Source organism: Candoia aspera, chromosome 2 (assembly GCF_035149785.1).
Source record: "Candoia aspera isolate rCanAsp1 chromosome 2, rCanAsp1.hap2, whole genome shotgun sequence".
Classification (NCBI taxonomy): Eukaryota; Metazoa; Chordata; class Lepidosauria; order Squamata; family Boidae; genus Candoia; species Candoia aspera.
In genome coordinates this window covers 40,080,150-40,103,761 of record NC_086154.1, presented here as the reverse complement: position 1 = coordinate 40,103,761, position 23,612 = coordinate 40,080,150, and the positions used below count along the sequence as shown (strand labels likewise).

General features: G+C 37.1%; 1 protein-coding gene across 1 annotated transcript in view; it reads left to right on the top strand.

Annotated features, from left to right (window-relative positions):
• The window catches only part of PLXND1 (plexin D1), a 193,069-nt gene that overhangs the window by 28,607 nt on the left and 140,850 nt on the right, over positions 1 to 23,612 (top strand). The window contains exon 2 of the mRNA XM_063291644.1: positions 20,372 to 20,548. Within this exon, the coding sequence (XP_063147714.1) occupies positions 20,372 to 20,548 (177 nt within the window). The remainder of the gene's footprint in view (positions 1 to 20,371; positions 20,549 to 23,612) is intronic.

The following is a 23,612-nucleotide window of genomic DNA, read 5'->3' as shown; positions in this document are numbered from 1 at the left end:
ATTTTTCTGTATTTTTGTATCACTAGATTTTTTCCAGTGATAGATAATGTTTGCAGGAAAAGTTGTTGTTGTTATTATTATTATTATTATTATTATTATTATAAAAATACTATATTTATTCAAGGAAATATTGTATATATGGGTCAGTGTTTTCAGTCAATTTAAATTATAATTATTTTGCACATACATATACACGATATACATATGTATATTCTCATATTGCTTTAAGTTTCCAAGACATTATGATTTTAAAAACATTCATTTTTACTGGAAAAGTTGTATTTACATATATTGTTGTATTATTTTCTTCCGAATTTCAAACATTTGTCAAAATAAAATATTTTTACTTCCAAAACGTAATTTCTACATTGTGAATAGAAGAACAAAACTTTTCCCCCCAATGTATATATGTCAACCTCATCATTTGTTTGGCAAAACTGCAAGAAGCAGAACAGAAACTTTTATCTCTTTTTAGGGTAACTGCAGGTTAATTTTAACTGATTAATTTTAATTATGGTTAATAAAATGAATCAGATCAGTAAGTTATGTTCTATGTTAGAAGCTTTCTGTTTGTCTTATTGCAGAACACTTTTGTGTTTTTAATGTTTTGTTTATAAATATTTATGAAAAGTTTCAAAATTTTAAAAAAAAAGATTTTGGAAGCTTTTCTGTACAGGAAAATTCTTACCTTTTCCAAATAGATTTTTCCTGATATTGTTCAGACTGATATATGATTGAATGGAAATAAGCTTTCTAAATTTGAATTAAATGTCCCTAAGTAGTTAAATAAAATTCATTTTCAGGGATTTTAATGGATAAGTGATTGCTTTCTTTTCTGCGGCTGAGATATTAAAGGTTAATAGTGCAGATTTTGATACATTTATTTTGATTTCTGAAATTGTCAGGTATACTTTAATTGTTAATAAGAATTATCTAATATATTAATTTATAATGCATTTAAAAGTGTCAATTACTTTATTCTTTTATTTCTCTTAAGTTACTGTTCCCTAACCTCAAACTTCAGTTCATCTTTTTGATTCAGTAAGAATAGCGAGGTGCTGAATATCATTAGCATTCCTATCCTTTTGAAACATTTTGTTTAATCCAACAATGAACTTAGCATAAAATAATGTTTGGTAGCCTAATTGATCTTAAAAAGTGTATTCTGCTGTAAAATATTCCCAAAATATTTTTCACATCCCAATATTTTTTTTATTTACGCATGTTCAAAATAATTATTTTTGATATGAATATGTAAAGAAGAACATGTGTTTTTCTGCATTTCTCCTGCTTATAACCAATATTTACAATATCTGTTTTTACTCTAAAAAATCTACAATCTTTCAGCCTTGTGGTAAAGCATTTGCCTGGTAGCCACTGGAGACCAGAAATGGTATTCATGTGAATGATGGAAATTGCATGTATAGATGAGTAGGTTTGCAGAGGAAGGATAGAGCTGTCTGTGAATTCTGTACGTATGTCATATATTTTTGTTAAGAATAGTCATATGTCTGTGTGGTGACCAAGAGTTGTATTCATCTTGAGGGTTACTTTCCTTCCCTTTTACTGTATGTTACAGAAGCCAAGCAAACTACCAGAAAGGAAAGTTTCCTCTTCTGCTTCCAGCATAAAAAATCAATCTACTGCTGTGACAAAAGCAGGGCTCACCTTTCTTTTCTTGTCCCATTGTCCTGAAAAATACTGTAATATCATTTTGTAGGATAGTAACTTTGTTTATGTATAAGTCTGGATTATTTAGTGTGCTAACATCTTGAAATGTTAGTTTTAGTCCTTTCAGAATCCTATCAGGTGTTTAAGTTTCACTTGGTCAGTTTTCAAGGCTAGGCATGGGATTGAACAGCATTGTTCATTCTTGTGAATTATCTGAGGTTGGATTTGGACAGGGTGTATGTGACTTTTTGTCTGCAGCCTTCAGTAGCATCAACCATGGTATTGTTCTGAATTGCCTTCAAGGATTGAAGATTGGAGGCACTGTTCTGCAGTGGTTCTAGTTCTTCCTGCGTGTGCAGTTTCTCCCACTCATGGTGGGAGAGTCCTTGGTCACTGGAGAGATTACTGGGACCTGGCCCTTTCCCCACTTCATTTAACATGTACATGAGGCTGCTGGAGAGGCCATCTGTTGGTATAAAATAAGGTATCAATATGCTGTTGATATCTAGCTGTATATATCATCACCCCAGCTGGCCATACTTAGAACTTCTTGACTCAGTGTCTTTAGACTGTGGAGGACTGGGTGGGAAGTAATAGGCTTAGTCTTAAGACAGAATAGTTGTTAACTGAGAATCAAATTCCAGGAAAGGCCCATCATTGGCTTTGGTTGCACTCCCCATGGAGATTTTTTTTTAAAAAAATTTGGGAGTAGCAAATGGAAGCTGTGGACAGGAAGGCTTTTAGCCAGCTCCCACTGGTATATAGTGTAAGTTACAACCATCCTAAATGAGATGTCCTGGTTGCAGTCACTCATGCCCTTATTACCTCACACTTGAACTATCGCAATTCATTATATGTGGAGCTGACCCTGAATAGTATTCAGAAGCTTCAGCTAGTGCAGAATAGAATTGCCTTCCTGCTGACATTTAATGGGCACAATCTCTGTTGCAGGAGCTGTACCAATTACTGATTTCCTTCTCAGTGCAATTTAAGGTGCTGGTGATTACTTTTACTGTCTACTCTGATTAGAATTTATCCACCTGATATGGACAAGCAGAAGCAGCATGCTTTAGGTCCTAAGAGAAATAGATGGAGTGTGGCCCTAGAAACAAGCTTTCTCTGCTACAGCTGTATCACTCTGGAATAGCTTGCTTCTCAGAGTCAGGATGGCTCCCTCCTGATTAATATCCAGGAAGAGAGTTACGATTCTGGTCTTCTGCAGTGCCTACCAAAAATAATGTTGTGCTGCACTGTGGTTGAATTAGCCAGCAATTGTGGAAATTGTTGATACCCTATTTTCATAATCGTTTTGTTTTTATAACAGTTTTTTTGTGGATCATACTGAAATGTAAGCTGCCTCAAATCTATAGATTAAGGTGGCATACAGGGCTAAATATATTAAATCAATCAATCAATCAATCCATCCATCTTGTATTCTGAGAAAGGAAAGCTCTGAATGTTGATTCCTTTATAATGTTGATTATAGCCCTGATTCCTCTTCACTACAAAATTAAACTCTTTCCATTGTCTTAGTATTTGGATGCAAACCTAATACAATTTTCAATAATTATAAGCTTGCTTCCATTCTGTATGCACTGTTTATATAATCAATGCCTAAGAAACAGCTAAGAGTGTTTTACTCTATCATAAGACTCTAGTATAGCTGATTCAAAACCCTAGATATAAGATAGGTGTATAATTTCTACATACGATTTGTCCTTCAAGTGATGTTCTGGAAAGTCTGATCTATATAAAAATAATCTGATTAATATTATTTTGTGTGAACAAGATGTAATTTGTTTGAGAGCCATTATGGGTTTATTTGTTCTAATGTGTATTTTTCTTTTTTGTTGAATTTTTAATTTTGTAATTTAATTTTTCTTGCTTTTTCCTTTTGTTATAGCTCACAAGTAGTATTCTCTTTAGATGCCTAATATTTAATTCTGATGAAATTCTACGGAGCCTATTGACTTTGCACTTTGACTCCAATTTACTGCAAATCATTGAGTGGAAAAAGAGAGAAAAATAAAATAAACTACATATAGAATGAAAGAAAACTCTTTGAAGTCTGCTTAGTTGAATGAATTCTTTTAACTATTGTAATGTTATATCAAAAGATTGTGAGCTGAAACAGCTATTTATTTTTCTCAAGGAATTGTAATTGATGTCACAACCCTAATAAGTTTACATTCACACATTTAGTTGTTGGATTTGAAATCTTATATTTCAATTGTGTTGGTCATTTGCTTGTTTTCATATAACAATATTGGGGGAATTCTCTGTCTTATTTAGCTCTGTCTTATTTGTTTTCTGCTTTTGATGCACAAACATACATATATAGTTAGAGTATATTTCAGTACAGATCATCTCACTAACTACAGTCACATTCTTAGTGGCCTGCATATACGGTATAGTAAACACTTTCAGTTTGATCAAATATGTAAAGATATTTTACTTCACTATTTTATGAAAATATTAAATTGTTTAGGATCCTGGAAGCTGAAATTAACTCTACCCGTAGTCCAAGAGTCCTTTTTTTCTTAAAAAGATAGACAAGAGATAACTAATAATCAAAACGTATTAGTTAAGTATTTAAGTACTTATGTATTTTCCTATCCAGAGTGATAACTATGGAAATACAGTATGTCTATCATTTTAAGGAAAATAAAGCCTTACAGGAAATTTATATTTTATTTTGATATCTTTAGTTGATAGATTAAATTGCTGTTTTTTTCTATTGTTGCTTAACAGATTAGAAAACAGTGTACAGTAATTTTGAAGATACATCTGTACTTGGACATACAATCCATATTTACTAGAATAATGCAGTATAATAATTGTTGTTATTCTAAAATTCATCAATACTGTCAGACTTTATTTGTTGATGAAAAACCTTCTGTTTATATGGGTTTAATTCATAAGAGAACATTGTTCTGAATTGTTATTTTCTTGAGTTCAAATGCTTCCACCTCCCTTAAATGTTTCCGTATTGTAGCTTAATCGCGTGAAACATTAAAACGTTAATTTACTAGCTAACATTAGAACAATGGTTTTATTTTTATCATTAATGTAAAATATTTGGTGGACATTAAGCATGTGAAACCTGTTATGTGCCGTATGTTAAAAAGTTCAGAAAAGGCAACTTGACACTAGCTGTGTTCTTTTCCAAGGATGGAATATTGTAGTAGTCAACGATTTAGTCCTCTTTCATGTATCTACGAGGCTAGAAGATCTGTTTGTATTGTGGAACTAATGGCATTCTGAAGCAAAGAAAGACGAAAGTTTACCAGGTTGATGAGGTGAGGTAGGTTGGGCTGAGAATGATTGGCCCAAAGTCACCCATGAGTTCCATGGCTGACCAGGGATTCCTAGGTTCTAGTCCAGCCTTTTAACCACTACACTATACTGGGTCCCTACTGGCTCCCTATTTTCTACACAAAAAAATTTACTTCAGATTTGGAGCATCTCTCCCGGCCCCTCCCTGCACAACGTATCCTAATAGTTGGGAAAAAACTGTTTCAAGCTCCCAACCCACAGGAAACAAAAGTCTCCCTTTTTCAAGAGTGTTGCCTTAACTCTTCTTCCTTTCTGTGCTTCTTCATAAACAGATTTCCTGAAAGCTAATCTTTCTAGTTGAATTATTATTCCCTATGGTGAAAGCTACAGTTAATTATCTTAAGTTCTAGTCCAAGATTTAAGGGGAAAAATGAATATAAAGTAATTTAAATGGAATATATTTTTTCTGTATCTCTAAGATCATATTCAATTGTTTTCTATTATTACTTTTCCCTTAATATTGTAATAACTCTATAATCCTCAGCCTATTATCTGTCTGCAGGTTAATCATGTTGAATATACAGTATTTAAGGGAAAGGGAAACTCTCTTTTGACTCAAGCTCGGCTGGTGACTATGTACCTAAATGCGTCTACATTGTTTCCCTGGCAACAAAAGGAAACAATTTTCTTTTGGCTTGTTTTGTGCCTTTTTTATTTTTTAAATCCTGATCTAGATTACAGTACTTGAATTTTATAGTGGCCCCATCCAAGTTCTGATAAAGTCCAACCCTGCTTACCTTTTTTTGTGATCAACCAAATCGGTGACGCCACTTGATGTGATGTGCTTAGCTACAGTTATATAAGATATGCGCCCTTTTCATCTTGACGTAATGAAGGCTGCTTGTTTGTTTATGTTCTAGACTTTATATGGTCAAATTAATTTTTTTTTCAAGAAACCACATTCCTAAGTAATCAAGTGCTTGAGAGATTTTTGCCCTGCTGTCAGGGATATAACAGCAGCCCTGTAGGGAACACTGTCTTCCAATTCTTTTCCTATTCATTTCTCATTTTCAGGAAACTAAAAGGCAGGTCAGTGAAATATCTCACTTAGGACAATTTTAATTCAGTTGTCCTATCCCTTTCTCACTAGGAAACTCATGTATTGTCTTACCATCATCACAATTTAAGCCACAAACTTTCCACTTTATTTTCTTTTTCCCTTTGGAAAAGCAGTGGATGATGAAAAAAGGCAGTTGCTTTAGAAGTATGTAGGCCATGGAAATATTTAAGCAGTATGTTTTATTAATATTCATGGAGGGGAAAAATTGATAAAAAGGATAAATTTTAGTGTATAATATTTTATACTTAATATTTAAGGTACTAAAAGCCTCTTTGCTTCATTTCTAGCCCCAGTATTCACAGATAGGAAGATGCAAGATTTTTTACATCATTCAGTAGGAATAGAATCCGGTGTATTCTATTAGCACATGAAGGAGAATTGGACTTAAATTAACATATATTATAGCCTTCCCAGACTTGAGCTGCAGCTCCCAGAATTCTCAGCAATGACCATGCTGGGTGAGAATCTCATGTTCGGAAAGGCTGATATCATATCGTGGGAACCATCTATTGAGCCCTGGCTAGTTTCAAGAAGACAATATCCAGGAAAACTGAATTGCTGTAATAATATACAGGGATTTATGAAGTGAAAATTCACTGTGTCCCACAGAAGATACATACATTTTAGAATGTAAAAAAAAAGATGTTAGTCATAATTAGAAGTCTTAAAGTTTTTTTAAAAAACCCAAAGATTCCCAGTCTGAATGATCTGCTAACTTATTAGCTAAATATATTATCCAGCCACCTGTCTTTCATTTCTCTTATTTCTCTGCTTTAAGAGTTAATTTGCCATTCTTTCTTCTTCCTCATTTTAAACTTGGCCTTCTATATTATAAAGTATTCATAATTTTTATTTCAAATGAATAAATTTAGCATTTGAACATACTCTAGTGCAATTTTATGTCTGGTGTAGCCTATTCCCAAGGAGGAAATAGAATTTTTCTTACTTAAAATTTGTCCTTTAGTGCAATTTGCAAGTTATACTCTAGATTTGATGTGAGGGGATTTGGAGATCTAGAGCAGCTCTGTGTAATTTAGTTGTCGTGGTCAGATCCTTGATTCTCTGGTCAGCTTTAGGATGGTTGCTGGTATGAACCTTTCCAGAGGTAGTGGAGTGACTCAAGGCTAAGGTAAGACTAGATAAAACTAGGTAAGGATAGCTTCCTGAAAGCCATTCAGGATTTTTCTGGCTCCTTTGTTATTGATTTTTGAGGTAAATCTGTGGAATGTGAAGTGGCCCAGGCAATAGACATGATCACTTCTAAGCACAGTTTCCCTTTCCCATTCATTGAGGCAAACCAGCCCCTGATTTAATGGGGGAATTGAGAGCAATGAAAGAGAAAGAATGACAACTTGGACATACATGAGGGAGATCTCTACCAAATTGGATCAAGCCTAGACTAAAGCCCATTTGGAGCACAGTAGTGAGGGCACCAAAGAATGTTTACTTCTCTGATTCCTTTGCACCTGCATAGAATAGGCTGATATTGCTTTTGTGCACTGCATGTTACATTCTCCAAGGAGTATATTTGCACAATTAGGTTTCATGTACCAGCTACAATCATTCGTGAGTCAGTCAACCTGGCAACAGTTAAATCTCAAGGGTCTCTAATTCTTTAATAGTGGTCTGGAATTTTTACTTGATGCAAAATACAGTAGCTAGTCTGCCAACAAAAATATATTAGTGCCCAAGTTGAAAGACTTGCACTGATTGCTGGCTGTTTTTCAGGCACAATTTAAGATGAAGGATTTGACCTTTAAAGCCCTGAACAGTTTAGAGCCTGACAAGCTGAGAGACATGCCCAGTCACTAAGTTAGGAGGAAAGGCCCGCTTAAAGAAACCCTCACTTTCTGAGGTCTGTTTGAGGCACATTTAAGGGGGCCTTCTCCTGTATTGTTCCCATGCTATGGAATGTACTCCTTAAAAGTTGTCCTTAGCCCCTCCTTTTTTTCATTTAGGAAAGCGATTAAGATATTCCTCTTTTGTCAGGTATTTTCAGTTTGATTAATTAGTATTTTAATTGTTTTTCTCACATTTAGAAGTATATTTTAAAAATAACTAGTTTTATTGTTAGTTGCCTTCAATGCCCTCAGGGCAGAAAGGTAAATATATATATATAATTTGTTAATTAAATTAAATTAAATAATTAAATTTCTTTGCAGCTTTTCTGTTTGGAAGAATACTTAAAGCAGTTAAAGAACTCATATAAACAAAATAATAAAAATAATAATAATAATAGAATTCATTTACATGGGAGAAAACAACTGTATATGTTGAGTTTTAAGGAGAATTTTATTGTAAACTGCCCAGAGTCCCCCTTTTGGGGGGAGATGGGCGGTAATAGAAATGTGAATATATATATATATATGTATGTATGTATGTATGTATGTATGTATATGTATATTCGATGACATTGGAGTGAAGCCACAATTGAACTTTGCCCTGCCTACAAATATATCTACAACAGATTTCTTTGCTATAGTGCAGGTTTCTCAACCAGGGTTCCGTGGATCCCTAGGGTTCTGCTAGAAGTCACTAGGGGTTCCCTGGGAGATCATGATTTATTTAAAAAATTATTTCAAATTCAGGCAACTTCACATTAAAGAGGTAAGTTTCATTATTTTTCATTTAAGAACACAAATGCATATATACAAGCCCTCACATGAAATGTATATAATAATTTTGTAACTTCTGGCCTATATTTGAGCCTGAATGTGCAAGGGTTCCCCAAGGCCTGAAAAATGAGGAAAATAGGGTTCCCCCAGGGTCAAAAGGTTGAGAAAGGCTGCTAGAATAAATCTTCTCTGTTTTTTGCATTAGCTTGTTATGGAATTCCGCTATTGATATATGGAAACCATGGTTTATGGCTGACCAAAGTGTATGAACTCAGCTGAAACCTACAGTCTGGGAAGAGTCTGTGGTGTCCTGGTAGTTGTCCATCCATCCTTCAGATTACCTGGTTTATTCATTGAGAACCATTCATTGAGATCTCATGAAGATAGAGATCGGGAACCTGTGACTTTCTTGATGTTGCTGAACTACAGGTCCTGGCCCCATATTGGCTCATCTAGTGTGGCTAGGGTTGAGGAATACTAGGAGCTTAGGGTTGCAATATCTGGAGGGGCACAAGTATTTTATTGCTGTGCTAAATTATTAGGGCTGTGTGCAGTTTTGAAGGGGTTTTTTAGTTCAGTGGTTGTGGAAAGCACCTTTTTAAAACTACTTCATGAAGTAATATTACCTGCGGTTCTTTAAAATTGAAGGGATACACTATTGATGTTTTGCATCACTCTGCTTAAAGAGTTTCTTGCACATGCTTCTAGTCTACTGAAAGCATAGGAAAAGGGTTCTTGCCCTTGCATTTTCTACTTACTGGCCACAGAGCAATGGATGAGGCCTTGGAATAATGCAAAGAGCTTTGTTGATTAGGATTTCATCACCTCTGTGATTCAACAAGGACAGTTCTACTTCTGCAGTGCAAATTGCCTCATATTGCCTTCCTTAAATACACTTTTTTTTAAGGAAGGCAATATGTTAAATCTATTATTAGTCTGAAAGTCTAATAATACAATGCTTGTTGTTAGCATCAGTATTGTCTCCTTGGCTTGGCTTGTTATTCACATGGCTTCCATAAGACATTTCATGCAAATCGCTAATGTAGACAAGAATCAGTATAGCAGTTACAGTGTATGAGTACAGTAGGGGACTTTATGCATTGTGTAGTCTTTCAAAAAATGCTGGTATTTTCCTCATTTCCTTTTCTATGAGAAAGGAGTAATATGTACAGTTGTTGTTGTTTATTCGTTTAGTCGCTTCCGACTCTTCGTGACTTCATGGACCAGCCCACGCCAGAGCTTCCTGTTGGTCGTCAACACCCCCAAATATGTACAGTACATGACAGTAAATGACTTTCCATTTTATGTGAGTGGTAAATCAACCAGCATGGAAGAGAGTATTGTACTTCATCTAAATATATATTACTTAACATGACCAGTCAAGTCAGGGTTCAGAAGGCATAGTAGTGTTTTAAGTTGGTTTATTATTCTGGCTTGCTTGGACACAATAAACTATATTCTCAATTTAGTGGGAGTTAGAAGCTTTATCCTTGCTTATTTGTTTCTCTTCTATGAAAGGTGAGGTGAATTTGGGGCTAAGGTGTTACATTCACAAATGCAATTTACAGCCTACACTTCACATGAACCAGATAGATTCCATTACAATTTACTATCAGTGGATCAGACTATCTGTTAAGGTTTTATTATTAAAAACCTCACTGCAATTATTATGAAAGAGGCATGGGACCATGATTACAATATATATATAAATATTTGCTATATCATGGAAGAACTGTTAAATAAAACAATGAAAGGAATAGTAAAATAATAAAAGGAAATTTGCTAACTTAAAGGAAGAAATGTAAACATTGCTTCAAATATGAGAGCAGTTTTTTAAAATAATATAATTAATGTAGAAATGAAAAATACATTTTGTAGAGATATACGCCCCAACCACAAATGCTGAAGAAGCTGAAGTAGAGCAGTTCTATGAGGATCTGCAGCAACTACTGGACAACACGCCTAAAAGAGATGTTATTTTCATCACAGGAGACTGGAATGCTAAGGTGGGCAGTCAAATGACACCTCGAATTACAGGTAAGTATGGCCTGGGAGAACAAAACGAAGCAGGACACAGGCTGATAGAATTTTGCCAAGACAATTCACTCTGCATAACAAACACTCTCTTCCAACAACCTAAGAGACGGCTTTATACATGGACTTCACCAGATGGACAACACCGAAATCAGATTGATTACATCCTTTGCAGCCAAAGGTGGCGGACATCTGTACAGTCGGTAAAAACAAGGCCTGGAGCTGACTGTAGTTCAGATCACGAACTTCTTCTTGCACAATTTAGGATCAGACTAAAGAGATTAGGGAAGACCCACAGATCAGCTAGATATGAGCTCACTAATATTCCTAAGGAATATGCAGTGGAGGTGAAGAATCGATTTAAGGGACTGGACTTAGTAGATAGGGTCCCGGAAGAACTCTGGGCAGAAGTTGGCAGCATTGTTCAGGAGGCGGCAACAAAATACATCCCAAAGAAAGAGAAAACCAAGAAGGCAAAATGGCTGTCTGCTGAGACACTAGAAGTAGCCCAAGAAAGAAGGAAAGCAAAAGGCAACAGTGATAGGGGGAGATATGCCCAATTAAATGCAAAATTCCAGAGGTTAGCCAGAAGAGATAAGGAATTATTTTTAAACAAGCAATGCGCGGAAGTGGAAGAAGACAATAGAATAGGAAGGACAAGAGACCTCTTCCAGAAAATTAGAAACATTGGAGGTAAATTCCAGGCCAAAATGGGTATGATCAAAAACAAAGATGGCAAGGACCTAACAGAAGAAGAAGAGATCAAGAAAAGGTGGCAAGAATATACAGAAGACCTGTATAGGAAGGATAACAATATCGGGGATAGCTTTGACGGTGTGGTCGGTGAGCTAGAGCCAGACATCCTGAAGAGTGAGGTTGAGTGGGCCTTAAGAAGCATTGCTAATAACAAGGCAACAGGAGACGACGGCATCCCAGCTGAACTGTTCAAAATCTTGCAAGATGATGCTGTCAAGGTAATGCATGCTATATGCCAGCAAATTTGGAAAACACAAGAATGGCCATCAGACTGGAAAAAATCAACTTATATCCCCATACCAAAAAAGGGAAACACTAAAGAATGTTCAAACTATCGAACAGTGGCACTCATTTCACATGCCAGTAAGGTAATGCTCAAGATCCTGCAAGGTAGACTTCAGCAATTCATGGAGCGAGAATTGCCAGATGTACAGGCTGGGTTTAGAAAAGGCAGAGGAACTAGAGACCAAATTGCCAATATCCGCTGGATAATGGAAAAAGCCAGGGAGTTTCAGAAAAACATCTATTTCTGTTTTATTGACTATTCTAAAGCCTTTGACTGTGTGGACCATAACAAATTGTGGCAAGTTCTTAGTGGTATGGGGATACCAAGTCATCTTGTATGCCTCCTGAAGAATCTGTATAAGGACCAAGTAGCAACAGTAAGAACAGACCACGGAACAACGGACTGGTTTAAGATTGGGAAAGGAGTACGGCAGGGCTGTATACTCTCACCCTACCTATTCAACTTGTATGCAGAACACATCATGCGACAAGCTGGGCTTGAGGAATCCAAGGCTGGAGTTAAAATCTCTGGAAGGAACATTAACAATCTCAGATATGCAGATGATACCACTTTGATGGCTGAAAGTGAAGAGGAACTGAGGAGCCTTATGATGAAGGTGAAAGAAGAAAGTGCAAAAGCTGGTTTGCAGCTAAACCTCAAAAAAACCAAGATTATGGCAACCAGCTTGATTGATAACTGGCAAATAGAGGGAGAAAATGTAGAAGCAGTGAAAGACTTTGTATTCCTAGGTGCAAAGATTACTGCAGATGCTGACTGCAGTCAGGAAATCAGAAGACGCTTAATCCTTGGAAGAAGAGCAATGACAAATCTCGATAAAATAGTGAAGAGCAGAGACATCACACTGACAACAAAGGCCCGCATAGTTAAAGCAATGGTGTTCCCTGTAGTAACATACGGCTGCGAGAGCTGGACCATAAGGAAGGCTGAGCGAAGGAAGATCGATGCTTTTGAACTGTGGTGTTGGAGGAAAATTCTGAGAGTGCCTTGGACTGCAAGAAGATCAAACCAGTCCATCCTCCAGGAAATAAAGCCAGACTGCTCACTTGAGGGAATGATATTAAAGGCAAAACTGAAATACTTTGGCCACATAATGAGAAGACAGGACACCCTGGAGAAGATGCTGATGCTAGGGAGAGTGGAGGGCAAAAGGAAGAGGGGCCGACCAAGGGCAAGATGGATGGATGATATTCTAGAGGTGACGGACTCGTCCCTGGGGGAGCTGGGGGTGTTGACGACCGACAGGAAGCTCTGGCGTGGGCTGGTCCATGAAGTCACGAAGAGTCGGAAGCGACTAAACGAATAAACAACAACAGAGATCCTCATATGATAACATATTATTTCTTCTTTTATATCTTAAATACTAGGCTATATCTTGGAGGTCATGTTTAGTTCTTTTGGCACTTGCAATGGATAAAAGATTTATTTATTTATTTATTATTTAAATTTCTATCACTGCCCATCTCCCCCCAAACAGGCTTCCTGTCATGAAGAAGGGTATTCCTTGGAGGGAAGAGTACAGAACACTGAGAATATTCACAAAGAACATATACTCCCAGCAGGGCCACCCAAGACAAAAAGGTCATCTTAGCTGTCCAGCTAAAGGAAGCAGGTATCTGCACTGACAGCTGTGATACAGGAGGGTGCTGGAGGCAGATGATCACTTTAGTGACTATAGCAAAGGCGTTATCTCATGCTGCACGGGAGAAGGCAATGGTAAAGACAGTACTTGAACACAGTGCAGTCAATAGCCAGGTAATATAAATTAGGCGTTGTGGACAACTCTTTAATATGATGATTGTCCTAGATTATGTTCTAACCACTGATACAGAAGAAGAAGACTTCAGTGAGTTGTGTGGTCAACCTCAAGTGAACAAAACATGCAGGCAAGATGTACTGCTTGTGGCTAGAGACTGGTATGCCAAAGTTAGAAATAGTAAGGAGGGAAAAGTAGTTGGACCATATGGCCTTGGAAACAGAAATTAAGCAGAAGAACAACTTAATTTCTGTCAATCCAATGATTTCTTCATTGTTAACGCAGTCTTCAGAATGAGGCCTATATATACAGTATAGACATTACCAGATGGAGCACACAGAAATCAAATTGAATACAGGTAGTCCTCGACTTAAAACCGTCGTTCAGTGACCATTTGAAGTTATGGTGGTGCTGAACAAAGGGACTTATGACCGGTCCCTGAAATTACAGCCATTGCAGAGCCCCCATGGTCACATGATCAAAATTTGGGTGCTTGGCAGCCCACCTGCACATACAACTGCAGGGCACTTCAACTCCCACCATCCACCTATCTCCCCCATCTATCCCTTTGGCCCCCTTGGGAGGAGATAGGTAGGTGGGGGGAGTTGGAGGCAGTCCCTTACCTTACTGAGGCTCGGGGCTGGGAGGGAGCAAGCCCGGAATGGCTTGGATTGGGGTGGGTCCTCAGATAACAACCAGTGGAATTTGGTTAATGATGGCAAAGGGGAGTGCCTGGATTGCCGTTGCTAAGCCATGCAGTCACATGATGTCACACTTTATGACCGCATTGCTTAGCAACAGAAATCCCAGTCCTAATTGTAGTCATAAGTTGAGGACTATCCGTATCTTACTAGTTCAAAGAGGTGGAAGAGTTCAGTTATAACAGCAAAGATGTAACTTGGACTGACAATGGAACAGATCACAAATGACTCACATGCCTAGTCAAGCTAAAGTTGAAGAAAAGCCAACTAGTTTCTACAATATGATTTTGAGTATTTATCCACCATTTTCAAGGAAAACATCAGGATCACTTTGAAGTCCTGAACCTCACTGATAGGAAACCAGAGGAACCATGGAATGAAATCAAAGAAGTTGTTAAGGATGAATGAGGAAAGAGAATGCCAAAGATCAAGAAACAGAAGAAAGTGAGCCAGATGTCAAAACAAAGGATATAAATTTGCCAAGAAGAGAAGGCAAAGCCAAGAAAGGCAATGATCTCAAAGAATTTCAAAGAGCTGTTAGAAGAGACAAGAAGCCGTATTATGACATCTGTAAAGACACTGAGGATGGAAACAGATACAGAAAAACAAGGAAAGACCTCTGAACTCAGAAGCAGGTTCCAACCTCAAATTGGTATGCTAAATGATACCAGTGGACAGATAGTAACTGACTCACAGGAGGTCAAACAAAGATGGAAGGAGTATACTGAAATAGTGTACAGTAGAGATGTCAACATCCAAGATTCCTCAGAATATATGCCCTATTTTTCAATAATTTCTAGTACTACGACATGAAGCTAGATAAGCACTCGCAGTCATTCCCAAGTTGGGAGGTTACAGAAATATCTACAAAAACATGGCAAACAATAGAAGAAGAAACAGTACAAAAGAATCAGTACAGAAATATGGCAAACCACAGAAGAAGGATCAGTAAAGGTTCTAACCAAACTATGTCAGCAAATCTGGAGAAGAACACAATGGCTGACAGAAGAGATCAATCTACACACAAATTCCAAAGGAAGGAGAATTAATAGAGCATGCAAACTATCATACGATATCCTTGATTTCACATGCTAGCAAAATAATGCTTAGAATCATCCAACACAGATTAGAGCCATACCTGGAAAGGGAGCTGCCAGATGTTCAAGTTGTTTTTAGGCCAAAAAACAAGAGACATTACTATTGATGAATGCTGGATAACTGAGAAAGCCAAATTACCAAAGCATGTTCTTCGCTGATATAGAAAGGCCTTTGATGGTATCAAGCATGTCAAACTGTGGGATGTCCTTAGGAAAATGGGAATCCTGGAACATTTCATTGTCTTGGTGTAAAACCTATACCCAGGACAGTAAGTCACAATCAGGATGGAACATGGCAAAACAGACTGGCTCCAGGTCAGCAAAGGAGTGAGACTAGGCTGTATACCAGGCCTGCACAACTTGTAGAAGGGAATAGGCCACATTGATAAATTAAAAATAACCTTGAGCCACAAAAGAATACCTGGCATGCCAATCAGCTGTTTGGTGGCTAGCAAAGAGGTGGCAGTACTGGAGCTGGCAATATCTGTGAGGCCTGGAGACATTGGAAAGGCTTGGCAGTGTGTCCTTTGGGGCGGCGGCAGCAGCAGCAGCTCCTTCCTGGTGGCAGCAATGTTTGGCGGTGGTAAATTTATTGAGTCTTTAAAAAATGGTGGCAGCTGTGCAGGCCTGCTGTATACTCTGTCCTTATTTATTCAAACTATATGCAGAAAATATATTGAGCAATGCTGAATTGGAAGAAGATTAGTGTGGCTTTAAAATTGGAGGAAAAAACATCAATAACCTTCAGTACTCTGATATCTGGAAACTCTAGCAATTGAAGTCAAAGAGCACAGTGTAGAAACGGGATTAAGATGAAATATAAAGAAGACCAAACTAATGACAACAGGTACAGCAACCAGCCTTAGAACTGACAATGAAGATATTGAAGTGGTGGATAGGTTTGCCTTTTAATATCGACTATTAACAATAAAGGAACCAGGAATCAAGTAGACTACACTTGGTAGGATGGCAGTGAAGCCTTAGAAAAGATATTCAGGTGCTGTGATATATCTGTACCTACAAAGATCAGAATCATGCTGGCAGTGGTTTTGCCTGTGACCCTCTATGGAAGCAAAAGTTGGACTTTGAAGAAGTGGGATAGAAAAACTATTGATGCTTTTGAACTTTGGTGTCAGAGAAGATGCCTGAAAATACATGGATAGCCAAGAAAACAAACTGATGGGTAATAGAACAAAACAATCCAGAATTCTGACTCCAGGCACAAATGACCAGGTTCAAATTGTAATATTTTGGGCACATTATGTGGAGAGTGAGCTCCCTTGAGAAGCCCATGATGCACAGAAAGGTGGACAGAAAGAAAAAAAGATGATCAGCAGCAAGGCCTTGATTACAGCAATGATGGGTGTGATGAAAAATCTGAAGGGCCAGGTTGGGGACAGATCATATTAGGTCTGTCTATGTGGTTGGTCAACAGCAACTTAATGGTACATAATTCATCACTGCCATTATCACTGCTATTACTACCTCTGCTCCTGCTCCACCACCACCACCACCAGCACCACCGTCGTCTACTTTTCTAACTGTCTATGATTCAGCCTCTGTACCTGGGCCAGCATAGTTTTGTCCCATTTACTGAAGGTGCTGTCCAAGTACACATTTCAGTAGTTCTGATATCTTGGTTTGAGGTAGTTTCTTTGAATGAAGTACAAAGGAATAAAAATTCAAAAGCACATTTGAATTCCATTCTAAATAATATGATCTGAATATAAGAAGCACTAAAACAATGGTATGTTTTTCTAACTTCTATATTCCTGAGTCTTGTTACAAGAGAGAAAAACACTATCGATAAATGTGTATTCATGGTTTTATCTTGATTAGAATGTTAGTATTAAATAATTGGTTAGGGTATGCAGAATTGCTTCAAATAGATCTTGTATTTTTCACAATGATTTTCAGTCATACTGGGCATACTTTTCCAATCAGAATGCTGTCTAGCCTAAACTTGACTGTAAATACTTTTTACCTATCAGATAATAGTAAAGATACTTAGGAACGATACTGAGGCTGCAATCATAAGCAGCATATGTTTATGAATAAACTTTGTTGAACAAAGGGGAGTTTCTGAATAAATGTACTGTGAGACATTTATCTTTTTTTTAATGTCTACAAAAGCAACAGGAAAAAAACTAGCCTGTACAGAGTTGAGAAAGGGGAGAGTTAATAGACAAGTGAGTATAGTAACCTTTCAGAAAAGGTTCTTGGCCTTTTCACTTTTAAATCCAGTAATGACTTGATTTCAGACTTTAACTGTACATAATGCTGCTGCTTGCAAAAACCACTAGCTTTTGGCAGACAGAAAATGGCTAAGTTGTACAAGACTGTTTAGCTTTGCATGTACAGGTAGTCCTTGCTTACCAACCACTTGTTCAGTGACCATTTGAAGTTACGATGGCACTGAAAAACGAAACTTACAACTGGTCCTCAGAGTTGTGGCCATCACAGCATCCTGACAGTCATGTAATCACGATTCAGGTGCTTGGCAACTGGCACACATTTATGATGGTCGCAGCGTCCTGTGGTCATGTGATCATCATTTGTGACATTCACAGCCGACAAACAAAGTCAATGGGGAAGCCAGCAGGAAGTCACAAGTCGCAGTCACGTGGCATCATACTTAATGACCTGTGGTGATTTGCTTAATGACTACAGCTGGAACTCTGACGTCATAAGTCAGTATGGTCACATGGCGTCACGCTTAAAGGCCACGCCCCTTAGTGACCAAGTTACTAGACCCTATTGCAGTTGGTACGTGAGGAGTACCTGTAGTGGTTAGTTCATATATAACAGTAAAACAGAATTCTCTGGATTCTGTAAAGAAACAAGGCTAGTGATACATGCTACTCAGTCATTCGTGCTTTGCTCCTATCCTAGCTAAGGAGGTAACCCTAAGTAAGATCCTACTCCATTGGGGGAAGTGTTGGTCAGCTGAAAGTGGAATCTTTACAATTCTCCCAGTTGAAAACTTAATAGTGTTGGAGCTGTACTGGCCACTTTATTCATCCCTCTCCTCTGTAGAAGTGCAGGGGAGCAACTTTATGACTGTTTTCAAGGACAACTCTGATATAGTTGCTCCTACTTTCAGGCACCCCTCCTATTAGGTATAATTCACATATCTGATACTTAATTGCTTGCCTTATATGCTTGGCCTGCATTGCACTACTTGAGATTTATTACCTAATTGATTCTGTACAAGACTTGTATGCTAATTTACCCAATGCAATCAATTGAACATGAGAGTTAAATAAAATAAAGTCTTTTTGAGGAAATTGGAACTGTGTGTCAGTGGATACTTTTATGAAGTAAAATTATACAGCATTATACAGCAATACTGCTGCAGTATTAAAGAACATGGGCAGTTTAGGCATATCTTGTTAGCTTGCAAATGTTACCAGCGTCTTTCATAATATATAGTTATTTAATGTTAACATTGTTGTAGAGTAGATCAACATGAATATATACAATTTAAAATGTGGTAGAAAAGAAAATGCACATACTATACATTTTAATTGTTTGTCTGTATCCCCAGGGATTAAAGTCACCTTATTGTTAACAGTTTTATTTTCACCCATTTCCTAGTTATGCCCAACATGGAAGTTGCTACCCACTGAGTCAACATCTTCATTGAGCTACCTAATATGATTCCAAGATCTTTCCCCTTAATTACTGACAATTCAGACCCCGTCAGAGTATGTGTGAAATTAGTGTTGCTTGCCACAGGTTTACATAGCTTTATACTTATTTAAACTGAGCTGCATTTGCCCTTGGCTCATCATTTACCCAGTGCAAAGAGAACCTTTTAAGGCTCATTTCTTTATTATAGATTTTTGTTGATTTGAATAGTTTGGTATCATCTATAAACTTGTTACTGTGTAGTCTCTCAGATCCTGGCATATATCTTGGTACCTCATTTTGTTTTACTTGTTCCAGTTCCCTCCCTGATACAGTCAGTACAGGCTTAAGTATCTGTCCTATATCTTCTGTAGGAATGACAGAGGCAAATAATTAATTTAGTTTCTCTGCCATCTCCATATCCTCCTTGAACATCCTTAAAATGTCTGCATTAAATAGAAAAAGTGAACATAAAAAATATATGTATCTCTGTTTTAGATCACTATGTATCATAAAACAAGAATCTTCCTTACTCCTAATTGTCTTTTCAGTTAGGAAGGGGATATGAACCTTTGCTGTTTTTATTTATAGTATAGGGTTCATGGAATTTTTGTTAAAGCTGTATTTTATTTTATACTAAAATTTCTGTGCCATTATATTCCAAACAACTGAAAGTGGTATAGATAAAAACAAAATGAAACCAGAAGATTAAAAATAACAGTACTGAACTGTATGGATTTGAATAGCATTTATTAACATGCCTAGATACAACACCTAACACCCCTGAATGCTCTCTCCCAGGGCCATGTTACTTCATTACAGAAATTCATTAGGGAGAAGGTAGTTATTATATAGTATATGAGCCCAAGCTGTTCCATAAAAGTAGAAGGCCCTGTCATGAGGTCTGTGCAAAAGGAATTCTCTTGAAGATGAGACCTTCTGCAGGGCCTTTCTCTCAGATCTTACTAGATGCAAATAGCATTCCAAGCTCACAGCCTGCAGATCCTCCTGAAGTCACAGCATCTGCTGGGACAGTAGGTAGAGGCTGTGGCTAGGCGAACCTTTGCTTAATTACATCTTGTGTGCCAGTTTGCAGCCATTCTTGGATCAGGAGGTGTTGTCCATGGTCACTCATACCATTGTCATCTCAAGTCTGGGCTATGGCAACATGTTCTACATAGGACTAAGCCATGAAGACTTAACTTTTCAGGAGAGTGTTTAAGAATGTTGAGGACTACTCTACCATCATTATGTGACATATTTAGTGGATGTCTGTTTGATGAATCTTGGTGGTCTTGATGTATTAGTGGATGTAAGCCACTTAGTCTTCAGGAATTGAGCAGCACAGAAACCACAAATAAATAAATAAATAAATAAAATGACATCCACTAATATATTATTTTCTTTTCAGTTGCAGCCAGAACAACTGGACTGTGGTGCAGCACATCTCCAACATCCACTATCAATTTTGCATCCTATCAAGGCAAAGCCAGTGTTTACTTCACCAGGCCTTACATCAGTGGCAGTCTCTAGTATCAATAATTACACAGTTGTATTTTTAGGAACAGCAAATGGAAGACTCCTTAAGGTAAAATGAACTGGATACCAAAAGGTTACTGATGGATCTATGGGTTTTTGCAATTGACCATCTTTTGACTGTGAACCTCTTGTTTTTAAATGCCATGTTGATGGATTTACATCATGCTAAGCTGTTGCAGTTTATAAACCATAGTTCATAGTTTACAGAAGGTATGAACCAAGTCAACTGTGGTTTGTTCAACAAACTATGATTTTATCTATGGTTAAACAAGTGGCTAACTTCCTTCATTACTCAAGTTTCTAGTGAGGCAATTACTTTCCATACTAGTTATTCTCTCTTATCTCATCTCCCATCTCTCAAGGATTTTATGAACTCTGTTGAATGATATTTCCATGTTCATAATCTTTAGATGGAAGAAGCCTGAAGCTTATGTAGTATTGATACATTTTCTGAACAGCCTGTGTATATTTATGAAACCATAATTTTGAAATCATAATTTTGAGAAATCCTCTGAACAGCTTATTTTGGTCTTTGACCATAAATAAATTTTAAAAAGTAGAATTTCTTTTAACAATGAAAGGAAATGAACCTTGGAGAAATTTTAGCTCCCATAATAGGTATGGCTATTATGGGAGCTAAACAAGAAAGTAGGCTGCGTAGGGCATTTCTATATTTGGGGAAAATGAAGATACTGCTTACATTGCAAGGAGTCTTGATTTTTCTTTTTACTCTAGAAAAGCCTTATTATCTATTTCTCAGTTTGACATTGTGTCTCAAGTAGTCAAGATTAGTGGGGAGCCTGCAGCTGCATTTCATAATCATTATATCCACATGATAGTTAATGGAAAGAATTTTATTCTTAGTACCTGTCATCTTTGAGTGTAATCTGACAGCAGAGAAGATTGTATTTTGGTATGCCAAAATCTATCCAGAAACTTTTAATGACCTGCACAGGACAGAACTGAAACTAAGAATCTGGGCTGCATTTTCACCAAGCTAGTAATGCTATTCAGAATCCTATATTGCCCAAAGTAATTGGTTTACCATACATTTTTTTACTCTCTAGATCAGTGTTTCTCAACCTTGGCAACTTTAAGATGTGTGGACTTCAGCTCTCAGAATTCTCCAGCCAAGACTGAGAAACTCTGCTCTAGATAATTCAGTTGATTGTATACTTATATGCATCTATCTTTCCTGTGGTCCTTCATTCAGCCCTGGGTTATAGTGCTTTAAATTCATGACTTATTAATAAGGTATTTGGTAAAGTGTTATTGTAGATAACAGCTTAAGTGAGCCAGATAATAATTCTGTTCCCCAATGTTAAAGTATGTTTATGCGGTACTGTGGGCAAAGTTATGCTGATGCAGCTTATTTGATTACAACCCTGTTGATAAAATTAAAGAATTCATGTTTGGGAAATGTAAGACTGGCCTGGCATATTAATCCAAGATTTTCTTAACTGAAACAGAAAAATTAATCACTTGTCAAAGTCATCACACAGGCTTTCATTCTTCAATAAAGAAGGAACTGGCTGTTCCTTTAAGTCGCATATGGATATACAATATCTTCTAATTCTTAATTTTCAATCAGCGATTGAGGCTAGAGTGTAATCAAGATGTTATTTAATATATTGTAGGAATAAATGCTTGTACTTGAGATGTCATTGCACAGCTTTTAGTTATTAACAATGCCTTCTTATAAATTTTTCCTCTCTTGATTGGTACTTGTGAAAAACACACTCTCCTACACTTGCAGTGGTCAGTTCCTGATTGGTCCTACTAATTCCTGAACTGAAGAGTAGGCTTGAAAACATGTGTGTAATATGCCTGCTTTATCCATGTTGAAACAATACATCGAAGAGCAAGACTTAAGGCACCATAATTGTCTGCAAGCCAGGAACAGCCAGCAGCTGCAATAACTTCACTGAATGCTGCTTACTGAAGAGCTCAGTAGCAACCAGCTGCTGCTTACACCTATGCCTGTTAAATAGATGTCACCCTCTCATGGAGAAACATGATTAGAAACTGTTTTATATCAGTCTGAAGATAATAACATATAATGTAGAATATTAGATCAGAGTAGGAGGAGAAAAGAAGGGAATCCAATTTCTTCACTGCTTTAAAAATGTTCCTAGCAGGTGGAAAAGATATCTAAGGTTCTCTGGTTTGATATTTGCCCAGAGGCCCAGTTTACACAACAAAGTGCTAGGTAACTGGCATCAGAGTCAGCTGCACAGGCAATGAATGTGAACTGCATTCCTCACGCAGCTTATATTCAACCAGTAATAACAGCTCTTTTTCCATTATTGTATCAGAAATGGCAGTCTTATCTGCTGAACCTCCATTAGAAAAAAATTCCTAGCTCTTTTATTCCTAGGATAATTTGTTGAGATAGCTATAATCTAATTGTACTCCACAGCTGCACTACCAGAAGCCTTTTTACCTTGGGGGCTCCTTCTTACTTGGCACAGAATACAGAATATTTCAGTTATAATTCAGGTTTCCCATCCAAGACAAGACAGTAAAAGGAGGATAGGCAATGTTCAGCCAGTTTCTAAGCAGCAATTATAATTTCCTATCACATAGGCAATTAATATGGTCCAGTAAATGATAAAGTACACCAGAGGAAGGCATATCACAAGGGCCATTATCAATGGCACATTCAAGAGAGTCATTAACAGAACAAAAGTAAATGTAAAGCAGCAACACTTTCAGTGTTACATAAAAAATATTACCTATTAAAACTAAGAAGATAAAACATTTTGCCAAGGCATACTTTTGAAATACAGTTTTGTTAAACCTTGCTTAGTTTAAATAATGCACGACGGACTAGTTCCAGTCTAAAAACTACCCAGGAATCTCTTTGGTATTTTTAAAAAAATTGCTTTAGCATACAAAAAGATAAAAGAAAAATTAAACAGGAGGAAAAAGGAAAGAAAAAATATGTGTGTGTGTGTGTGTTTAAGTAAGACATTTAGCCTTGATCATACCAAATAATATTGATCAGTCTTTCCATTATGTCCAGAAAGACCCACTTCATAAGCAGAGAGGGAACGTATGTCATCAGTTCAAGATTATAAATCTGAAGTATCAGTGTCTTTCCCTATGCCCCA